This window comes from Rhipicephalus microplus, chromosome 1 (assembly GCF_043290135.1).
Source record: "Rhipicephalus microplus isolate Deutch F79 chromosome 1, USDA_Rmic, whole genome shotgun sequence".
Classification (NCBI taxonomy): Eukaryota; Metazoa; Arthropoda; class Arachnida; order Ixodida; family Ixodidae; genus Rhipicephalus; species Rhipicephalus microplus.
Window position 1 is genome coordinate 283,874,012 of NC_134700.1, and position 18,638 is coordinate 283,892,649.

The 18,638-nt window shown below is 44.0% G+C and overlaps 1 protein-coding gene across 2 annotated transcripts in view; it reads left to right on the forward strand.

The window, feature by feature from the left end:
- The window catches only part of LOC142818037 (voltage-gated delayed rectifier potassium channel KCNH8-like), a 366,747-nt gene that overhangs the window by 311,317 nt on the left and 36,792 nt on the right, over positions 1 to 18,638 (forward strand). For both annotated transcript variants that reach the window (XM_075896227.1, XM_075896232.1), the window contains 2 exons: positions 6,375 to 6,548; positions 7,717 to 7,939. In XM_075896227.1, coding sequence (XP_075752342.1) covers positions 6,375 to 6,548; positions 7,717 to 7,939 — 397 coding nt within the window. The remainder of the gene's footprint in view (positions 1 to 6,374; positions 6,549 to 7,716; positions 7,940 to 18,638) is intronic.

Sequence of the window (18,638 nt, forward strand, 5' to 3'; positions counted from 1 at the left end):
TGCTTCCGTCTGTGGAAATGCTCTGTTCACTCGAAGTTGCGTCGCATCGCTATCGGTTCGCACACGGCATATACCACTAAAGAGACGCGACTTTTGTGCATGTATGTCATTTCTCTATTCTTGTTTAGTATTAGGATAGCGACATCTAAACTAGCACAGCATATACGTGCCGCATATCAACGTCAAGAGTCTAGTAAGCGCGCAAGTGTGCAAGAACGTAACCAACAGAATCACCCAACGTGATGACGAAACTAGGAATCGCTGGAGTATATCATTCACTTGGCCGTCGCGCTGGACTTGGTACCATCAAAGTCGCGTACTTTCGATGGTATTGCGGACATCTGCACTGTGTCCCAACCATTTGGGTAATGGCAAGATACCCGCGACTTCTACGACAGTACGTGTCATGAGTATAAGCGACCACCCCTCCCCTCCCACCCCACCCCCTTTTTTTTCTTCTTGTTTTTCTTGCGTATTGCGTTTGGGGAATAAAGCCACTGCATTATTACCGTAGGGAGGGGGAGGGCGTAACAACCTCGTAATCTGGTCAAAAAGTTACGCGATACTTATTCGTGAAAGCTATTGCGCCAAAACGGCTTAGGGTAATTGGGTGCCAGGAAGGCTCGCTTGCATTCCGAAAGAAGCTGGTAATCCGTCTTCTGAGGCGTCGAGGCAGGATTTCATCACTCATCCCGTCGTCTACCTTTCTTCTGTCAGAGGAGTTCGATGTGTAATGACAATGCCCGCTGTGCACGATAATAGCCGGCATTTATTCATGCACCTCTCATCGTGGCCATTATAGGCGCGTGGAACGGCGCGCTGATTAGCATGTTTCCGCCCACCCTGGCGAGCCATTTAGCGTCTTCCAGAACATTGCGCGGCTGCAGAGAAGAACAATATTTACGCTTCGCGAAACTATTGCGTAGCGGGTCGTGTTTTGCTTTGTTTGACGGACAGCGGTGTCGATGGTGTGTGCACAATACCTGGCAGGAACTAGCCGAAGCACACAGGGCTAGCCTGCTAGAACGGCTAAAGCTCTCGCCCACTGGAAGGTCAGTGGTACAATGGCTGAACTATAGTGAAACCTTTATAGGCGACACAGACGCGGACCGAAAAGAACGGATTCCGCCGAACATCAGCGAGTCTTTCTGTATTACACGAACCCCGCGCAATATGCACCCCAGGCATGACAAGTAAACAAGGCAGGCACGAGTGAGTGCTCTACGACGAAATCACAGCCAATATCCGTACGACAGGTATACAGACGCAGCTTTTGAAATAAACTTAGCAATATGTATGGAAGAACCTGCAATTAAAGAAATAGAACCAGCCTCTACTTCTTTTACACTTATTGATGCTGATTGAGACGGGCGAAAAGGTCAGACCAAGTGGCCATTGATTGATTGATTGATTGATTGATTGATTGATTGATTGATTGATTGATTGATTGATTGATTGATTGATTGATTGATTGATTGATTGATTGATTGGTTGATTGATTTACATTGTCGTAGCCAAAAAGCCAATGTACGTTATTGGAGAACTTATGTGGCACAATCACTTGACGTAATTGTGTTATACAGACCAGCTTGTAATTTTAACGGAAAAAAGCGCAGTAAAAACGTGATTACAACAAAATGAAGTGCGAGATAATGTCCATCGTGTGCTTACGTTTTCATCACAACATTTCTTAGTTGACTTTTTTTTTCGGCCAGTCAATCTGAGTGGCATGCCTTTGCACTTATGCGCAGGAAAGTAAGGTTTTCACTCCGGCCCTACGCTTCATGCAACCGAACTAGGCTGAATCTCACATGAACCATCGCATGCCTATAGAATGGACGTCCTCTCCGTCGGAGCCCCGCTGTAGAAACCGTCGTTTCGCAAGCACTGTCGCTGACGTATAGCAAAAAATATTCTCGTCGAACAGTAGCCGGCGCACCCGAAGGGCCCCAAACTTTCCTCCAAATAGACTTATAGCTAAAGAGAAATCCGTACCAAAGTGTAGGAATTAGAGCCCTCCCCAAAGTACGACACACGAAGGTGTCGGTTTTCGTGTAGCCCACGGCATTCTGGTACGCCCATCCCAAAAGTCTGTTTTTTTACGAACTCGTGAATGCGTGTTGCTTCCTACAATACTATGGTGACATCAAAGTTTTATCGTAAAGCTATCTTCTTCCCCGTCCTGTTCAAATATGTCTTTTTAAGCCAGGACAACCTTTTTTTCACTTCGCTTTTTCAGTCCAGCTTCTAAGATTGCGTATTGCTTCAGAAACATTCTGTCCTTTAAAAAAGAAAATAACATTTCCCACATTTTTTTTTCAGGCATGCGCTTCGCAAAGCTTGACTAAACATACACGCATTCTGTGGTGTTATAGTTTCTCTCACTGCCAGATGTGAAAAGCGTGACATCATAGACCGTACATTTAAACAGAAAACAGAGAAAGAGAGAGAGAGAGAGATGAAAGAAAAGGCAAGTGAAAAGCAACACTTCACTTGCGACAACTCGCTGACCTCTCAGTGTGTCATTTCCAGGCATAAAAAAAAACTACCATCATCATTATTCTGCATAATGTCCGGACATCAAAAGTACAACACACTCTTGGGCTGTCAAAGTGTTTTTTTTTCTTTTTTTTTATGCTACGTTCTTGTCTCATCACTCTCACTTGAAGCAGCACAGTCCTTAATAAACCGTCTTGCGAAATCCCTTTTCGCTTGTCATAATATTTGTCTTTCGCTGTGTCGCAGCTTAAGTCGCTTCGTAAGCAATCTTCCAATGACGTTCAGTGACCTCAGCTGATTCGGCATTTCATTACCACACGAAGGCTCAAGGTCCCGCATATTAGAAGGGCGACGACACTTAACACCATTCGTGACGAGGGTTCTTCAATATGTGGCCTCTCTCAGAAGCTTAAGCGATCCTGGGTTTCAACGAGCCTTTACGGAAACAACGGGAACAGATTTCATTCAACCTTGTCGAGAATAATCTATCATTAAAAGAAAAAGAGGGGGGGGGGGGGCGGTTAGTGCATGTCGGCAACATTTTTTTCTTTAATTTAGCAAGATTGTGTTGGTGTATTTTGGTTTTGTAGAGCAACACGATTGCGATATTGTCCCCTACACGAGTGTACAGACAGCTCCACTATTAAAGGGAACAGTTGATTTCGCGAAGGCATTTGACTGCGTCTCCCACCCACTTTCATTGATTTCGCGAAGGCATTTGACTGCGTCTCCCACCCACTACTACTTTATAAACTTAGCAAACTGAGCATTGACCCTAACATTTTAAGGTGGATTGAATGTTTTCTGCAGAATCACTTTCAATATGTAGCCGTTAATGATAACGAATCTCCTCACTGTCCTGTTACATCTGGTGTCCCTCAGGGATCAGTATTGGGGCCTCTTCTCTTCCTAATTTATATTAATGATCGTCCTGACACCATAACCTCATCAATACGTCTTTTCGCTGACGATTGTGTTATATATAGAAATATATGTGAACCTTCTGATCCCTCACAACTTCAAACCGACCTTAACACAATTTCAGCCTGGTGCAACACCTGGCTGATGAAACTAAACGTCGACAAGTGCAAATATATGAGGTTAACTCAAACAATCAAGCACACCCCTGTAAACACATATTTCCTGAATGGCTCCCCTCTATTATCGGTTACCACCTACAAATACCTGGGCGTTCAGATTTCAGATAACCTTTCGTGGCACTCGCACATTGAATATATTAGCAATAATGCAAACCGCATGCTCGGCTTCCTTCGACGAAATTTCTCTCGAGCTCCCACTTCATTAAAACTGCAGCTTTACAAAACCCTTGTACGGCCGAAGATTGAATATGCCTCTTCTGTATGGGATCCACATTCAGCCAATCTTGTCTCCACACTTGAAGCTATCCAAAATCGGGCCGCTCGTTTCATTCTCTCTGATTATTCCCGGTCATCCAGTGTCACTAACATGAAACAAGTAGTACAACTACCTGATCTTGCAACCCGTCGTATGATATCCCGCCTATGTGTTTTCCATAAAATATTTTACACCAATCATACCTTAAAACAATCCCTTTTTTCAGTTCCATCATACGTGTCATCCCGCACTGATCATCCGTTAAAAGTTGGTGTGCCAAACTCCCGAACAAACCTCTACCTGAACTCGTTTGTCCCAACGACCAGCGTGCAGTGGAATCACCTTCCAGCCTCCATCGTCTCCATAAGCGACGCTGCGCACTTCAGGTCCACTGTCAGCAATCACTTTTTGTAACCACCCCGCTGTTGTCTTTTCTCTTGATTGTTTAATATTGTACCCCTCCTCTCTGTAACGCCTTACGGCATTGAGAGTAAATAAATGAAATGAAATGAAATGAAAGTGTAATGCAGGGCATATCGACATTTCATAGTTTTACAAAACTATAGTGGCATGAATTTCCGTAAGGCTAATGGTGATAGACAGTTATGACTCATTTCGATAGATTAGTGCGATAAACTACCAATATTTCTACATTATCTTGAATTTAGGTGCAGCGCATTATTAGAGACGCACATAACAGTGTTGTGGACCATACGGTACACAGTAAACCTGTAGCTCGGGACGTCGGATTTATTCGGGACGTCGTGACCACTTGGGGATATCTTAAGACCAGATAAATATATGTACACGGTCTTTTTTTTTTTGCAATTATTCTCCGCTGAAACGCGGGCGCCGTGGGCAGCTATCCAAGCGGCGTACTCAAGATTGACAGTGCATGGGATTCATTGCCTGCTAGTCTCTCTCGCTCTCTTCATCACTCTCTCTCCCCACCACGGCGTGTCCAACTGCAGTGTCACGCAAAACAGTTGTTCCTAGCCAAGACCCCACTTGGGTCGCTAATTCAATTACATATTCTTTTTTATTCGTTCGTCCCCTGTGTAGCAATGCTTCGTTACTAGTTTAAGTTTCAGTGCAGAACCATTCCTGCTTTAAGCCCTTGGTGCACCATGTTTTAGTCGGGGTCAAATCGAGTTAGCTCAGCGCTGGTAGCACGGCAAATTTCAGTCGGCTCCTTAAAAAAATGGCAACATCGAAAAATGAAAGCAGTTCGACAGTTTACGACTGTTGGTCAGCAACAAGACACGTAATTCAATTATACAGAAAAAAGATTCCCTAGCGAGGTTTAAAGGAATACAAATACTGAAGTTTTGTAATCTTCAAGGGACGCAGTAACTTTTTAACCTCGTTGTCGCTAACCTCATTTGCTTTACGATTATTCAGTGATTGGTAGTTTGCCTAACTCATTAGCTGTTTCACCGCCCCGACGTAAATTTCACCGGCTGTCTGTTGCTTCAACTTCTCAGGGGGAAGTCGAAAACAGCTCTCGCGAAAATGATATTCTGTTGTTTTTCTTACATGTTGCAGCCTGAAGCCCTAATTTTCTTCGTCATACTCATGCACACTTCAACGCTCAAAAATAAAAGCGAGAAAAATTACTTCTCTTGGATGGCGTCATGCGAGATAAAATATTCTGATGTATTGAAGTTTGTTAAAAGGAGCGATTAAATGATGTAGCTATTGTTTGGGTTATGAAATTGATAATATATGCAAGAAATGCGTGAAAAAAATATTTCCTAAGCATTCGTGGTTCTCGCATGAGGAGGAATAGTCTGTACTCTATTTGCGTGCCAACATACATTCACATCGTAATACTAAAATAGCGTACGTACAGAATCTTCACTTGACGCTTCTCGCAGTTATAACAAATGAGTCTTCAATTCGAACGGCACCATACTCACCGCTTTGTTCAGTTGAAATTGTGCCGTGCGCGATTCGAACAGCACGGAAGCTCAGATACTTTTTTTCTTGCTCTTACTGTAGTCCTTGCCGCTTTAGAAAAGTTAGCCAGACCTGCTACTGAGTTTATCATGAAGTGTCTTAGACTTAACTTCTCAAGGTATGTCAACGCTGTATCACCAGAGGAAAGTACTTCACTAGAGGCAAAAGGCAAGTGCTGGAGGCGAGCACTAGGTTGGTAGCAATGTTACATAACAGATTAAGAAGATTCATTCTATTTTAACACTTAAAAAAGCAGTGTTCTTTCAAAGAATATTCAGACGAAAAGTTACAAATACATTGCTGCAGTTTCTCAGGGTTGTAAACGTTCACGCAGAAAGCTTTCACAACACTGTGAGCAATCCTTCAGTATCGCTACAGCATATTCAGATTACGCAGTCATTGATGAATATCAGGACAACGGTCCTACGTACATCTGCGATCGTAAATGTGAGTACTTACATACGGCTATGCTCATCGCCAACAGTTTTGTAACACTTTTAAAGGCACAGTCAGGCAGTAACCCGTTCGCATGCTTTTCTGTGTTGACTGAATGCGTGCAGAACCTGCTGCACTCGACGGCGCTGCCTGAATACAAGACAGCGGCCATCAAGAAATCCCGCTTCATAATCTCCCACTACGGGGCCTTCAAGACCTGTTGGGATTGGCTAATCCTGGTCGCCACGGTATACGTCGCCGTCGTCGTGCCTTACAGTGCCTGCTTCGGAGAGATGCAGGTACGTTCTTCCCGACAGCGTGTACGCAGTTTTCAGTGCTTTAACAGAAAAAAAATCATTTTTAACTGAAAAAGATTATAGTTCAGAATGGTTGTGACGCAACAGCAGCTGATTATACATGGCTCGGTAGTTATTTTTGTTGTGTGGTGCTGAAAATATGATAAAGACACTTTTCGGTTTTGTTGTTGTTGTTGTTGTTGTTGTTGTTGTTGTTGTTGTTGTTGTTGTTGTTGTTGTTGTTGTTGTTGTTGTTGTTGTTGTTGTTGTTGTTGTTGTTGTTGTTGTTGTTGTTGTTGTTGTTGTTGTTGTTGTTGTTGTTTTCTGCCACGTCTGAGTTTTTATGGGGCTAAGTAACGCCATCGCATCAAAGAGACTGCTTTCATAGCAACGTCCATCCAATGGCCTCAAAACATTGCTCCCAGTAATCTAGTTCGAAAGCTCTAACAATAGAAAAATTTAAAATCATACTGGAGCTTTTTTATTGTTACTTTTTGTCTTTTAAACTTGTGTTATTTCGTTGTGGTTTCTGTGAATGTATGTATTTATGTGATGCCCTCCTGCATGGACCCCATTAAGGTCTGAAGTATTGTGTCAATAAAAAAATATGTAAGCACTGAAATACAATGTAAAGGTTGTAGCGCGAACATGATATTATAAACAAGAAAACAAGAACTATGTAACTTGCATGCCCCGCCACGGTGGTCTAGTGGCTAAGATACTCGGCTGCTGACCCGCAGGTCGCGGGATTGAATCCCGGCTGCGGCGGCTGCATTTCCGATGGAGGCGGAAATGTTGTAGGCCCGTGTGCTCAGATTTGGGTGCACGTTAAAAAACCCCAGGTGGTCAAAATTTCCGGAGCCCTCTACTACGGCGTCTCTCATAATCATGTGGTGGTTTTGGGACGTTAAACCCCACATATCAATCAAACGTTTTCACTACAACAGAAAGAAATCGAATTGAACAGCATGCCATGTGTTTCGTTCAAAACCATGCATCTCGCTAAATGCTACACTAGTCAGTCTACACGTCCTGTTCTCTATCTTTACCTCTTGTTTCAACTTGAGCTTCTTTCCTCTCGTGAGTAGTGCACGTACCAGCACGCCCACCGACAAGTAATGCTATAAGTCCTGCCACAGCTGACGGCTACTCTTCTCATCTGTCTTCGCAGAGCCACACCGTGCAGCAGCAGCAGCAACGGATCGCCCTGATGGCGGCGGGCCTGAACGGGAGCTCTCGGCTGGAGTTGGGAACCTCCAACGAGAGCCGCTACGGGGCGGGGGGCGGTGGGGTCCCGGCGGGGAGTGCGCTGCCGCCGCTAGCCGCGGAGCCGCAGCTGGACGGCAACAGGACAATCATCTCCGACGTCATCGTCGAGGCCATGTTCATCATCGGTACGTCTGCCTCTGCATTACCCGTTGGAGTCATTTTTTCTTTATCTTCGTGGATAAAGGTTAAGGGGAATGGGTCTTTCAAAAGTCACTACAACCCAGTGCCCATACATCTCTGACGGCGGCAACTAGTCCAAATGGTGTTGTGTGCATCACGGAGCATGCATAGCCAAGTCTTTCCAATCCAGCGAAACTTACTATTAAGGCAGACTCTGCTAAACGGGTGCAGCAGTGCACGCTCGGGTATGGCACGCAAGCCCCCTCCAGAGACTAGGTTGGCTGGGCGACGTTCCTGGGCGCGGCCATTATCAACAAGATCGTGGAAGTGCTTTCATGAATTCGGCATTCTGCAAAGTCGCTCGGCTCTTGTTTCTTCCTAAGTTTCAAGCAATAAATGACCTTTCGGGCTCGTGCTAACGGTTCTCGCACGTGCTCTTTGCTGGTGAGGGCTACAGCATGCAACCACGCCAGGAAGCCAAGTCGTTTCAGCCCGCACACACGAAGTCAGCAAAAGGAAGAAAGACGACAGACACATTCTTGGCACTTTTCATGTCAATATTACAAAAAAAAACGTACACGTAGGCCACCTTTCGATTACCTCAAACAAAAATGAAATGCTATGCGAAGCAGTTATCTTTCGCAAAAGTCCACACGCCTCTCATAATAACGGGGCGCACCGCCATTCCTGTGCGTTTTCAGATAAGTAGTGAGCCTACTTTCATTTCGAAACACTGGGTTTTCCAGTCATCAGTCTCCGCTTGCGAAGTTTTCAGCGATTGTGTCCGCACGTCTACCTTTTTCTACGGTGAATTCCTGCCAAATAGCTCAAGTCTCTATAATACTTTCTTCTACAAAAATACTTTACTGAAATGAGCAACAGCGAAATGACAGAATGATATATAATAATGTATATAAGTCATGATTCGGAGCTAATGTGAGGAAATGGCAAAGAAAAAAGGTGACTAGCCAAAATAGGACTCACTATAAAACAACTAAGCTTAACGGCGTGATGGGCGCTTCTCACTCAACTGCGAAATAAATAGGCTTTCTCAAAAGTCATTGCTAAAAGGATCTGGCTGAATAAACCTGCACCACAGAAGAAAAACTGCGATGGCATGCGTTTCGCTATTTGCCTATCAGCTTAGCTTACAGTGTTTTCACCTCAACGGCGTTATCAGCGTACGTTTTTCCTGTCCATTACAATGCATCGGTGTAGCAGGGTTGACATTGCTGGTTATGTTATCGTTTAACCACTGTGCGAGGCCAAATTCTAGCTGCCTAAATAATGCCACAGCACAAGTGCGGGTTATTCCGACATTCCGCAAACAAATTTACCAAACGGTGCATGCGTCAATACACTGGTTACCGTACGGCAATAACACATAAATCTCGGTCCCAGAGCAACTTCCAAGGTCCTTTTCGCAACCGGAAGGAGTCATCGTTCACATTTTGACGTACACGAGCTTGGACACAGCTTACGCTTTGGGCAGATTTATCGACAGCTCAGCCTCTTCTGCTCCATACATGGAAGCGTGAAAGTCTGGGCCGATTGGTTCATGTTTAGGTGCCAAAAAAAAGAAAAAGTCGTGACAAGGACGCAGAAGAGGCACGTTCATTCTCAAACTGTCGCCAGACTTACAAACAACTCATTGACGCGTCCACATATATTCAGACACCTTATTCCGCACATCCGCACAACCTAAGGACCATCATCTGCCCGAAAATCATACAACAAATTCGAGCTCCTAACACGACAGGGAAGCGCATGATACGAACGTTTCCTTGTCCCTATCGTGTTTACGCTTTGAATTTTCTAATGTAATAATCATTAGTGACTAGTCCGCTTCTCCGTTTCGCTTCGCTTAATCTGCTGCCCATCGCACTTCCCAGGAAGTCTTCTTTCTGCCGTTAAGAACGTGAGAAAGAAAGCAGCAATTACAACGCTTGTACAGCCGTACGAGTTTTCACTAAAACAATTTGCAGTTTTTCAAAGCCTAATATTTCACTCTATGGGCTCACAAAAGCCTACTTCGAATGATAACGCAATGCATTACACCGTCGTGCTTCTTCATTTCCGTGGGCTTTTTGAAAATGGCGGTACGAGCGACATAACCAGAGATAACTGGTGTGTAATGTAACAATAGCTCTGTGGGTTGGTTCTTTTTTTTTTGGTAGCATATACGGCAACAAATGCGTCCATGAAGTTGGGCCGATAAAAAGAATTTTAATGCACTATACCTGAGAAGTACACGTGCCTGTTATGAACGGACGCTCCTGTGTCACACCACAAAGAGCTGAAAGGCAGCCCGCATAGCCAGCAAGAAGAAGGTACCTTTTGTCGAGCCGAAAACGGGGCTTTTCAACACGGAGGACCGAAAGTGGCACGTGTCGTAAAGGTAGACGGGTACATTGGTGCAGCTAGTATTATACCTGGCCTTGGTTTACCCCTTAGTAAGCTCTTTTGTTTTATGTCTTTTTTTTTATTGAATGAAGCGCTCGATCGTACGTCGCCTACTTGCACTTTAACTTCGAAACCAATTTTCGTCATTGTCATGTGACGCACTTGTCTCGCTATTTCGCCCCTCTTTCGACCTGTTTCATGTTCCCGCACCCACGTTTCAAAGAATGAATAAAAGAGCACTGCCCCTTAACAATGGTAAGAACGTAAAAGAGAGTCAATGCAGCACCTAGTCACATAAAAATTGTTGAAGCACGAATTGATTTTAGTCTCCTTTCAAGGCGACACTCGACTACAGGTGTCGTCTCGAATACCGAGGCGCTTTTGCACGAAACCTGATTTTTGGAGGAATTCAATTCATACGCAACAATGTGCCACCTTTGTAACATCGGAGACGTAGCGTGCCTCTTGACTTTCTTTTCTTTTTTTTTCTCCCATAGTTCAGTTGGACGAATTCAAAACCTTGCCGTGAACTAAAAGTACACAAAAGTGTGCGCATGCCTAACTCTGTGCCGCATCAAGTGACAGAAAAGCTACCTCGTTGTTAAAGTGAAGGACGTGTCGCTTTGGCTGTCTAAGATATTTTTTCAAGTTTTCATATATTGGTAGCCTAATTACGCAAAAAGTGCATAAAAAATACGCAAGGCTCGAGTAAAAGAAATGCCTGAAAGGCTGTGCATAAATGGGGCTTCATCTGCATCGACAACAGCATTGAAAATACATAGGTAATATATACGCCGGTCCGACCTTATAACGATATCAAAGTGACACGAATATTGTCATCATACAATCCATCAGGCAAGTCATCATTTGCATACGTGTCTTGACTCGATTTTCTTCATAAAATTTTATTTGGGAAGGCACCGTACATTGCATCGTTCAGTTTGCACTAGGTAACAATGACCCTACGCATGACATTTAAACCAATGCAATGGGCACCCGTAAAGTGTCCTGACATCACAATGATTGAAACTCGAACTTTCTTCTACAAGCACATTTTAGATGCGAAGCAGCTTAAGGCGGAGTTCGATCCGGTCTGTGGCGTGACCACCCTTACTGTACATGCGCAACAGCTGGCCCAAGCAGTCAGAACGTGCTCACATGCTAGCGCGTTCCGGTCTGTGTAAGGTGCTGGGTACATGACGCCGGGGCCTCTCTCAGGAATCTCTCAGCTATCATGTGATGGCATCGGGGAACAAGATTCTGCAGGCGCACGATGAACCAACGGGTTGTATCCTAGTGGGGACAGACTGGTACGCGCTAGCGCGTTCAGGCCTGCGTAAGTGACTGTGTAATACCCCTGTCACACGTAGCGACTCGAGTGCACTTTGAGCGAGTGCACTTAGCCGCGAGTGTCATTTGTGCGCAGTCACACGCGCAAGTTTAGTGTCACTCGCTGCAAAGTATACACTTGCCGGCAAGTGCGTTTCCCAACCTCACTTCACTGCGACGCCTGCGATGAAGTGTGTAGCCTCGGTACCAGTGGCGTGTACAGAAAGACGCTCTTGCTAAAGCGGCACTCATACTATATTTAAACCGTTATTTTTGTTATGATGAATCCTGTGAAGTATAAAACAAGTCATAAAATACAACAATAACCTCGCTACTTTCACAATAGGCTGTTTGTGGCCACGTCCGCTAGGGGGACGCGGCAGCACATGCATAGCAATGGCTGCGTTTGTCGCGTTGTTTACTTCCATGTACACTAGCCGATGTGTAGGTGAGTTGTTCTCTAGTCATTTAAGGTAGCATATGCCGCAGGTGCTACTTCCACGAAGACAACGTGGTCCGACGGTGAGACACAGGCGCAAAAATAACAAGTATACGTTGCGTTACAAATCCTTCAATTGCCACTGCCATCATTTGCAAAGTACACTTCTCTTTCTCGTGTAGCAGCGAACCCCCCAAAATGACACTTTGTGAGCGTAAGTACACTCGCTCAAAGTGCACTTAAGGTCCCACGTGTGACAGGGGTATTAGAGGCTGTGGCTTCTCCCCCTTACACTCTCTCAGGAGGAGGAACAGTCAGGAGGAGGAACAGGAAGGAAAGGCGGGTATGTTAATCAGTCTACAACGGCTGGTACGCTATAAAGCAATCACGTGATCGCATCGGGGAACGAGATTCTGCAGGCGCGGGATAAACGCACGTGCTCTCGCATGGTGAGGCGATGAACTCGAATAAATAAAAAAAGGCAGTCCGGTTCATCTTTAACAGCTATCATAGCCGAGCTTCTCCATCGCTTCTCATGGAAAACAACAATATAATGACCCTAGAACACAGGAGGCAGGTTGCGCGTCTAAGATTTCTGTTTTTGCTTAATTCCCAACAATTCAATATTAAACCAGGACTTTATATTCAGCCCCGCTTATCTCGTTCAACTCGAAGCACCCATGAGCACAATCTAACTCCAATTTTTGCACGCACTAATCTTTTTAAGCACTCCTTCTTTCCCCGCACAATCGAGCAGTGGAATAGATTGCCTGTTAATGTGTTTTCGGCGCGTGATGTGTCGGATTTTGAAAAGCGTGTACTTTCTGCAATATTTTAAACATTCACTGTGCCGCTATGTTTCTTTGTGTACTGCTATCTTTTAGATGCGGAAGCATCTTATACTCGCGCCTTGTAGTGCGCCGTCCGCGCCGTCCGCACCGCTTCTCGAACATTCGACAGCTGACGCGCGCGCATGCGCCGTCGCGCCGTCGCCCACCATCTGTGCCGCGCGCGCTTCTCCTTCGAGAACATTCGACAGCTGACAGCGCATGCGCCGTCGCGCTATATATATACTCAAGGTCGGCGCTCGCTCGCTCAGTTGCCGCTCGTCGGTTGGTTTGTACGGCGCGTCGACGTCCAAGGTCGCGGTGAAATGAATTCCAACGAATCCACAAACACAATGATCGACGTCCCTTCGACCAGCGCCGCCCTTTCGCATACGTGTGTACGTGTTCACTCATTTAACACCCCCTCCTACAACCACGTTAACCAATTTAGCCATCGACCCAAGTAAGTCGCAATTTAACACCCCATTTCACAACCACGTTAACCAATTTAGCCATCGACCCAAGTAAGTCGCACTTTAACACCCCGTTAACCAATTATATGCTCCGCATCCTCCTCAGTGTTCCCTCGAGGGAAGCTGCGGGCAATTTTTTTTTCTTTTTTCTTTCTTCACACTTGTTGGACTGTTTTCAGAATTGTGTACCAATTTACCATGTGGATTGATGCTTTCTATGTAATTAATCTCTGCCCACCTACTTGGTCTTCGGACTGCAGTATGTCTTAAATAAAAAAAATAAAAAATAGAACCGGCGCGGCGGGCTCCAACAAGAGTTCGGGACGAGTAACAGCAACAGAAGGTACAGTGAATTGCTGATGTGCTCCACTTGCAAGGACGCGTTAACATCGGGCAAGGTGCCTGTGATAATCAACGGAACTTTAAGTCGACTCATGTGCTGCTTCGCATGCTATACTCAAGGTTCCCTTTACTGGGAGAGGGTGTAATCTTTTTTAAGGCTCCTGGTATAACGAAGAAAGGTTCTTCAAAACGAACGTATACCCAACACGGCTAAGCAGCCTGTCACTTTGCGATCATGTGCATGTTTCTCGCAAGCTGCTTTTTTTTTTTCTGAAACATTGGTCAATTTCGTCACGGATACTGGTGCACTGTAACCTCCTACACACTCAGCTAAGGCAAAGCAGTCTTAATTGATTCATTAGCGTTTACGTTTTACGTTACGAAAGTATTTTCTTTTATTCCACGTAATGGTCGATTATACTTGCGCCAAATGTACGCTTAGTACCCGAACTCCATCACGCAGACGATTCCACTCCGGAGTCCTGAATTAACATTACAGTTCATTCACCTGTCTGCAGATAAATTAATTCCGCCACTTCATTCCCCTTAATTTAGCAAACGACGCCTAGACCACTCATCAACAGCTGCTATAATTGCACTGCTTAAAAACTAAAACTCAGCGAGAAATGCTGTGGCCAAAATTTTCATTTGCTCGAAGTAAAAGAGAACTCAAACTGCCCTTTAATTTCATTTTTTGACAACTGCGTTAGGCTACAACATGACATCCGTTATTGAACTCGAAACTATGCTCTTTGAAATATTTTTTTTCGTGTTTATATTATCTTAAATTGTTACTGACCTTAAACACTGCCCACTTCACCTTAAGTGCCCTGCTTCGAAAACATGTTTTATTGATATTTTTCGAGGCTTTCTTTTTATAGCCCAAGCTTCGTCTCTCTTGGTCTTTTTTTTTTTTTATCGCTCAATACATGCACGTCGGACTTATGCTTTAAAGCCCGCTGAACGCATTTAGCTTAAATAGCTTCCGTTGTCGAGCATTACATTCGCTTGTTTGTTTCTAGTTTTTTCTTTCCTTTTTTATTTATTTTTCTCTGTATGGTTTCACGAAACGAGGTACAAACTGTAAGCTTCACAATAATAATGTATATATCTAGACACGGAGAAAAAGAAAAAAAGGGTCAAAATGTGACTCCAAATACAGGCCTTATTACTGCAATTAAGCACTCAAACAGCCCGAAGGAAGTGAACAGGGTTTAATTTACCTTTCGTAACCACAACCTGACGTCTCGCTCTTTCCCTACCACTCGTATACGGCTAACAAATATATTTTTGTTAGAATAACTAGAGAAGAAACAACGAAAAGGAAATGACATACAGCTAGTTATAACGCCACTTGAGATTCAAATCAAATCAAATCAAATCAAACTTTATTTCAGGAATGCATACATTTACATGAATAAAATTCTACAGTGCAGAGGAGGTCCTGAAGTTAGAAAACTGTCGGGGGGACCTCCGTTAGAGAATAAGTCAAGTGCGATAACAATGCAGCAAGCAGTGAAAACACTTTGTGCGAATTAAGCAAATAATGGTTAAAATTTTATAACAAGGCAAGAAAAGTTCTGTGTAACAGCAAGTGGTATAGTGAGTAAAATAAATACTAAAATTAGGAGTAAGGCACGACGGCAGAGTTTAGAAAACACGTTTTGTGATTAGGTACTCTTTAAACATTTTGCGAAACGAATAGAATGTGGGACATAACTTTATTTCAAGTGGTATGTTGTTCCATACGGATACACCTGTAAATTTAAGAGTTAGTTTTCCATAATTGCTACGCACTTTAGGGAGAAGGAAATTGTGACAAGCTGAAAACCTGGTGTTATTAGTATTGACAAGATGTTGTGTGGATAGCCCTGAAACACATAGACCATGATAAATGAGGTGGTACATCAATATAGCTAACTTTAGAGTGAATAAAAGATTAATTGGAAGCACGGAAAAATAAATAAAGAGTGGCGTAGAAGGCGATTGAAATGGAGCGAAGGCGATCAGACGTAGTGCCCGTTTCTGAAGATGTAGAAGGGGCTCCAGGTGACTGGCATATGTATTACCCCAGGATGAAATGCAATAGGAAAGATGGCTATGAATATATGCCTAGTATAATGATAAAATAATGCGTGACTGAAAATAAGGGCGGGCTTTAATGAGAACATGAATGCCAAAAGAAGCTTTTTTTAATATTGAGAGTACATTATAGTTATATTTCAAATGCTTGTCTAGTATTACGCCTAAGAACTTCACATGATCCGATACGGAAATAATATGGTTGTTAAGAGATACGGAAACTGGTGAGGGAAATGTGTTCTGTGCGGATGAAAACACCACAAATGCAGTTTTAGAGGGATTCATATAAAGATGATTGTTAACACACCATTGATAAATATTACAGAGATCGGAGTTTAAGCTACTTTCAAGTTCAGCAGTTGTTTTCTGGGAGGTAAAAATAGTAGTGTCATCGGCGTAAAGAGGACAGTTAGTATGGTCAAGGGAATCAGGTAGGTCGTTAATAAAAAGTAGGAATAGAAGGGGGCCTAAGATTGAACCTTGAGGGACGCCCATGGTAACTGGCTTAGCAGATGACGCAATGTTATTGACATAAACTACCTGTGAGCGATTTGTTAAGTAATTGCGAATGAACTGCAAAGCGGGACCCACAATTCCGGAAGATTCAAGTTTACACAGAAGGATCCGGTGGTTAATTGTGTCAAAAGCCTTCGTGAGGTCAATAGAAACTGCCCCAGTAAGTTTTACATCGTCTATGGCTTGTTTAATTCGGTCAGTAAAGCTGAGCAAGGCGACCTCTGTCGAGTAGCCAGGTCGAAAACCAAATTGGTGGGGAGAGAGTAGGTTAAATTTAAGCAGATAGCACATCAAACGCAAGTAAAAAAGCTTTTCGATTACTTTGCTAAAGAAAGGAAGTACACAAATCGGACGATAATTATTAGTTGACAAACGATCGCCCTTTTTGAAAACAGGTGTTATCTTTCCTACCTTTAAAGCATCAGGAAATGCGCCTGCTTTGAACAATTTGTTAATTATTTCAGCTAAAATAGGAGACAGATCACGTGCCACGAGCTTTATCTTAGACGGGTGAATGGAATCTAAGCCTGGCCCTTTGGTTTTAAGAGATGACATGATTTGAAAGACTTCGTCTGCAGATGTAGGACGTAAGTAAAAAGACTGAGGTGAACGAGATAGAATGGGAAAATGAAGGTCAACTAGTTCTCCCCCCAACCATAAAGAGGTTGGGGGAGAAGACATACTGAAGGACTTCGTAAGCGAGAAAGTCGCACAGCATGCACAGTTTTAGAGAAGATAATAAGCCTGAGACGGGGACTTCAACAGGGAAAAACATGACACAAATAAGGCAATAAACATCCGGCTCCATCTCCCTACAGCGATGAAGAATACTAAGTTTATTGTTACACGTTTGCAGAGCCATTACAAAAGTGCTTATAACCATCCAGAGGCGTTTTTATTATTAAGTTGTTTGTTTTCTATATACATTTTATTTACCTGCAACTCAACAGCTTGTGTGATTTTAATAAGGGACTGGTTTAGGGTAAGTGGGGTACAGGTATCAGAACAGGTGCCAATACAGATACGCAGGACTTTCGAAATGTGTCTTAATTTCCCCATGCGGTGCCACTGCGCTGGATGTGCAAAGTACGCGCATATGTAGGGAAGGGCTCTAGCAATAGTTTCCGGGTGGCAAGGGCGAGACCACGGGGAAGTGGTGTCAACTGCCCCCTAGAGTTACTGTTTATGCTGCCTTTAGGCAGTGGAGTTGCGCGTAGGCCCGGATAGCAACCACAGCTATGCGGCGAAACCGCATTGTTTTTTCTGCAGGTGACTTGCCTAAGAGTGTCGCCGATCGACGTGTCAGGCGTGTCACCTACCGATGATGAACTTCACTCGGTATAGACCTTTTTCACAGTGAAGAAGAAACGCCTCCTTTCTATACTGCACAAACGGAAAACAAAGGCTGAAGTCACAGCCTCAGCAGGGCATTTTTAGGTAGTGACGCCAATGACGCCTACTAAGGGGATTATGGTGGCACCCAGGGAGCCTTCTGTGAAAAGAACTTTAATCCAGTTGGCTTCAGTGGCGAAGGGTACTACAATAATGAGCCCACGCATAAGCTTCTCTGCAATGCATGGTTGCCAGATGTGTTAAGAAAACGCACGCTTAACTCTGCTACCTAAACGTAGCATATACGAAAACTCTTCCCATTACCTATGTTAGACGTGTGCTTGTATGTGTCCACGTATATATCATCATCATCATCATCATCATCAGCCTGACTACGTCCACTGCAGGACAAAGGCCTCTCCCATGTTCCGCCAGTTAACCTGGTCCTGTGTTTGCTGCTGCCAATTTATACCCGCAAACTTCTTAATCTCATCTGCCGACCTAACCTTCTGTCTCCCCCTAACCCGCTATCCTTCTTTGAGAATCCAGTTAGTTACCCTTAACGACCAGCGGTTATCCTGTCTACGCGCTACATGCCCGGCCCATGTCCATTTCTTCTTCTTGATTTCAGCTATGATATCCTTACCCCCGTTTGTTCCCTAATCCACTCTGCTCTTTTCTTGTATCTTAATGTTACACCTACCATTTTTCTTTCCATTGCTCGCTGCATCGTCCTCAATTTAAGCTGAACCCTCATTGTAAGTCTCCAGGTTTCTGCTCCGTAGCTAAGTACCGGCAAGATACAGCTGTTATATACCTTTCTCTTGAGGGATAGTGGCAATCTACCTGTCATAATTTATAAGATTATGACAGGTAGCTTGCGAGAAACATACATATGATCGCAAAGTGACAGGCTGCTCAGTCGTGTTGGGTACGTTCGTTTTGAAGAACCACATATATA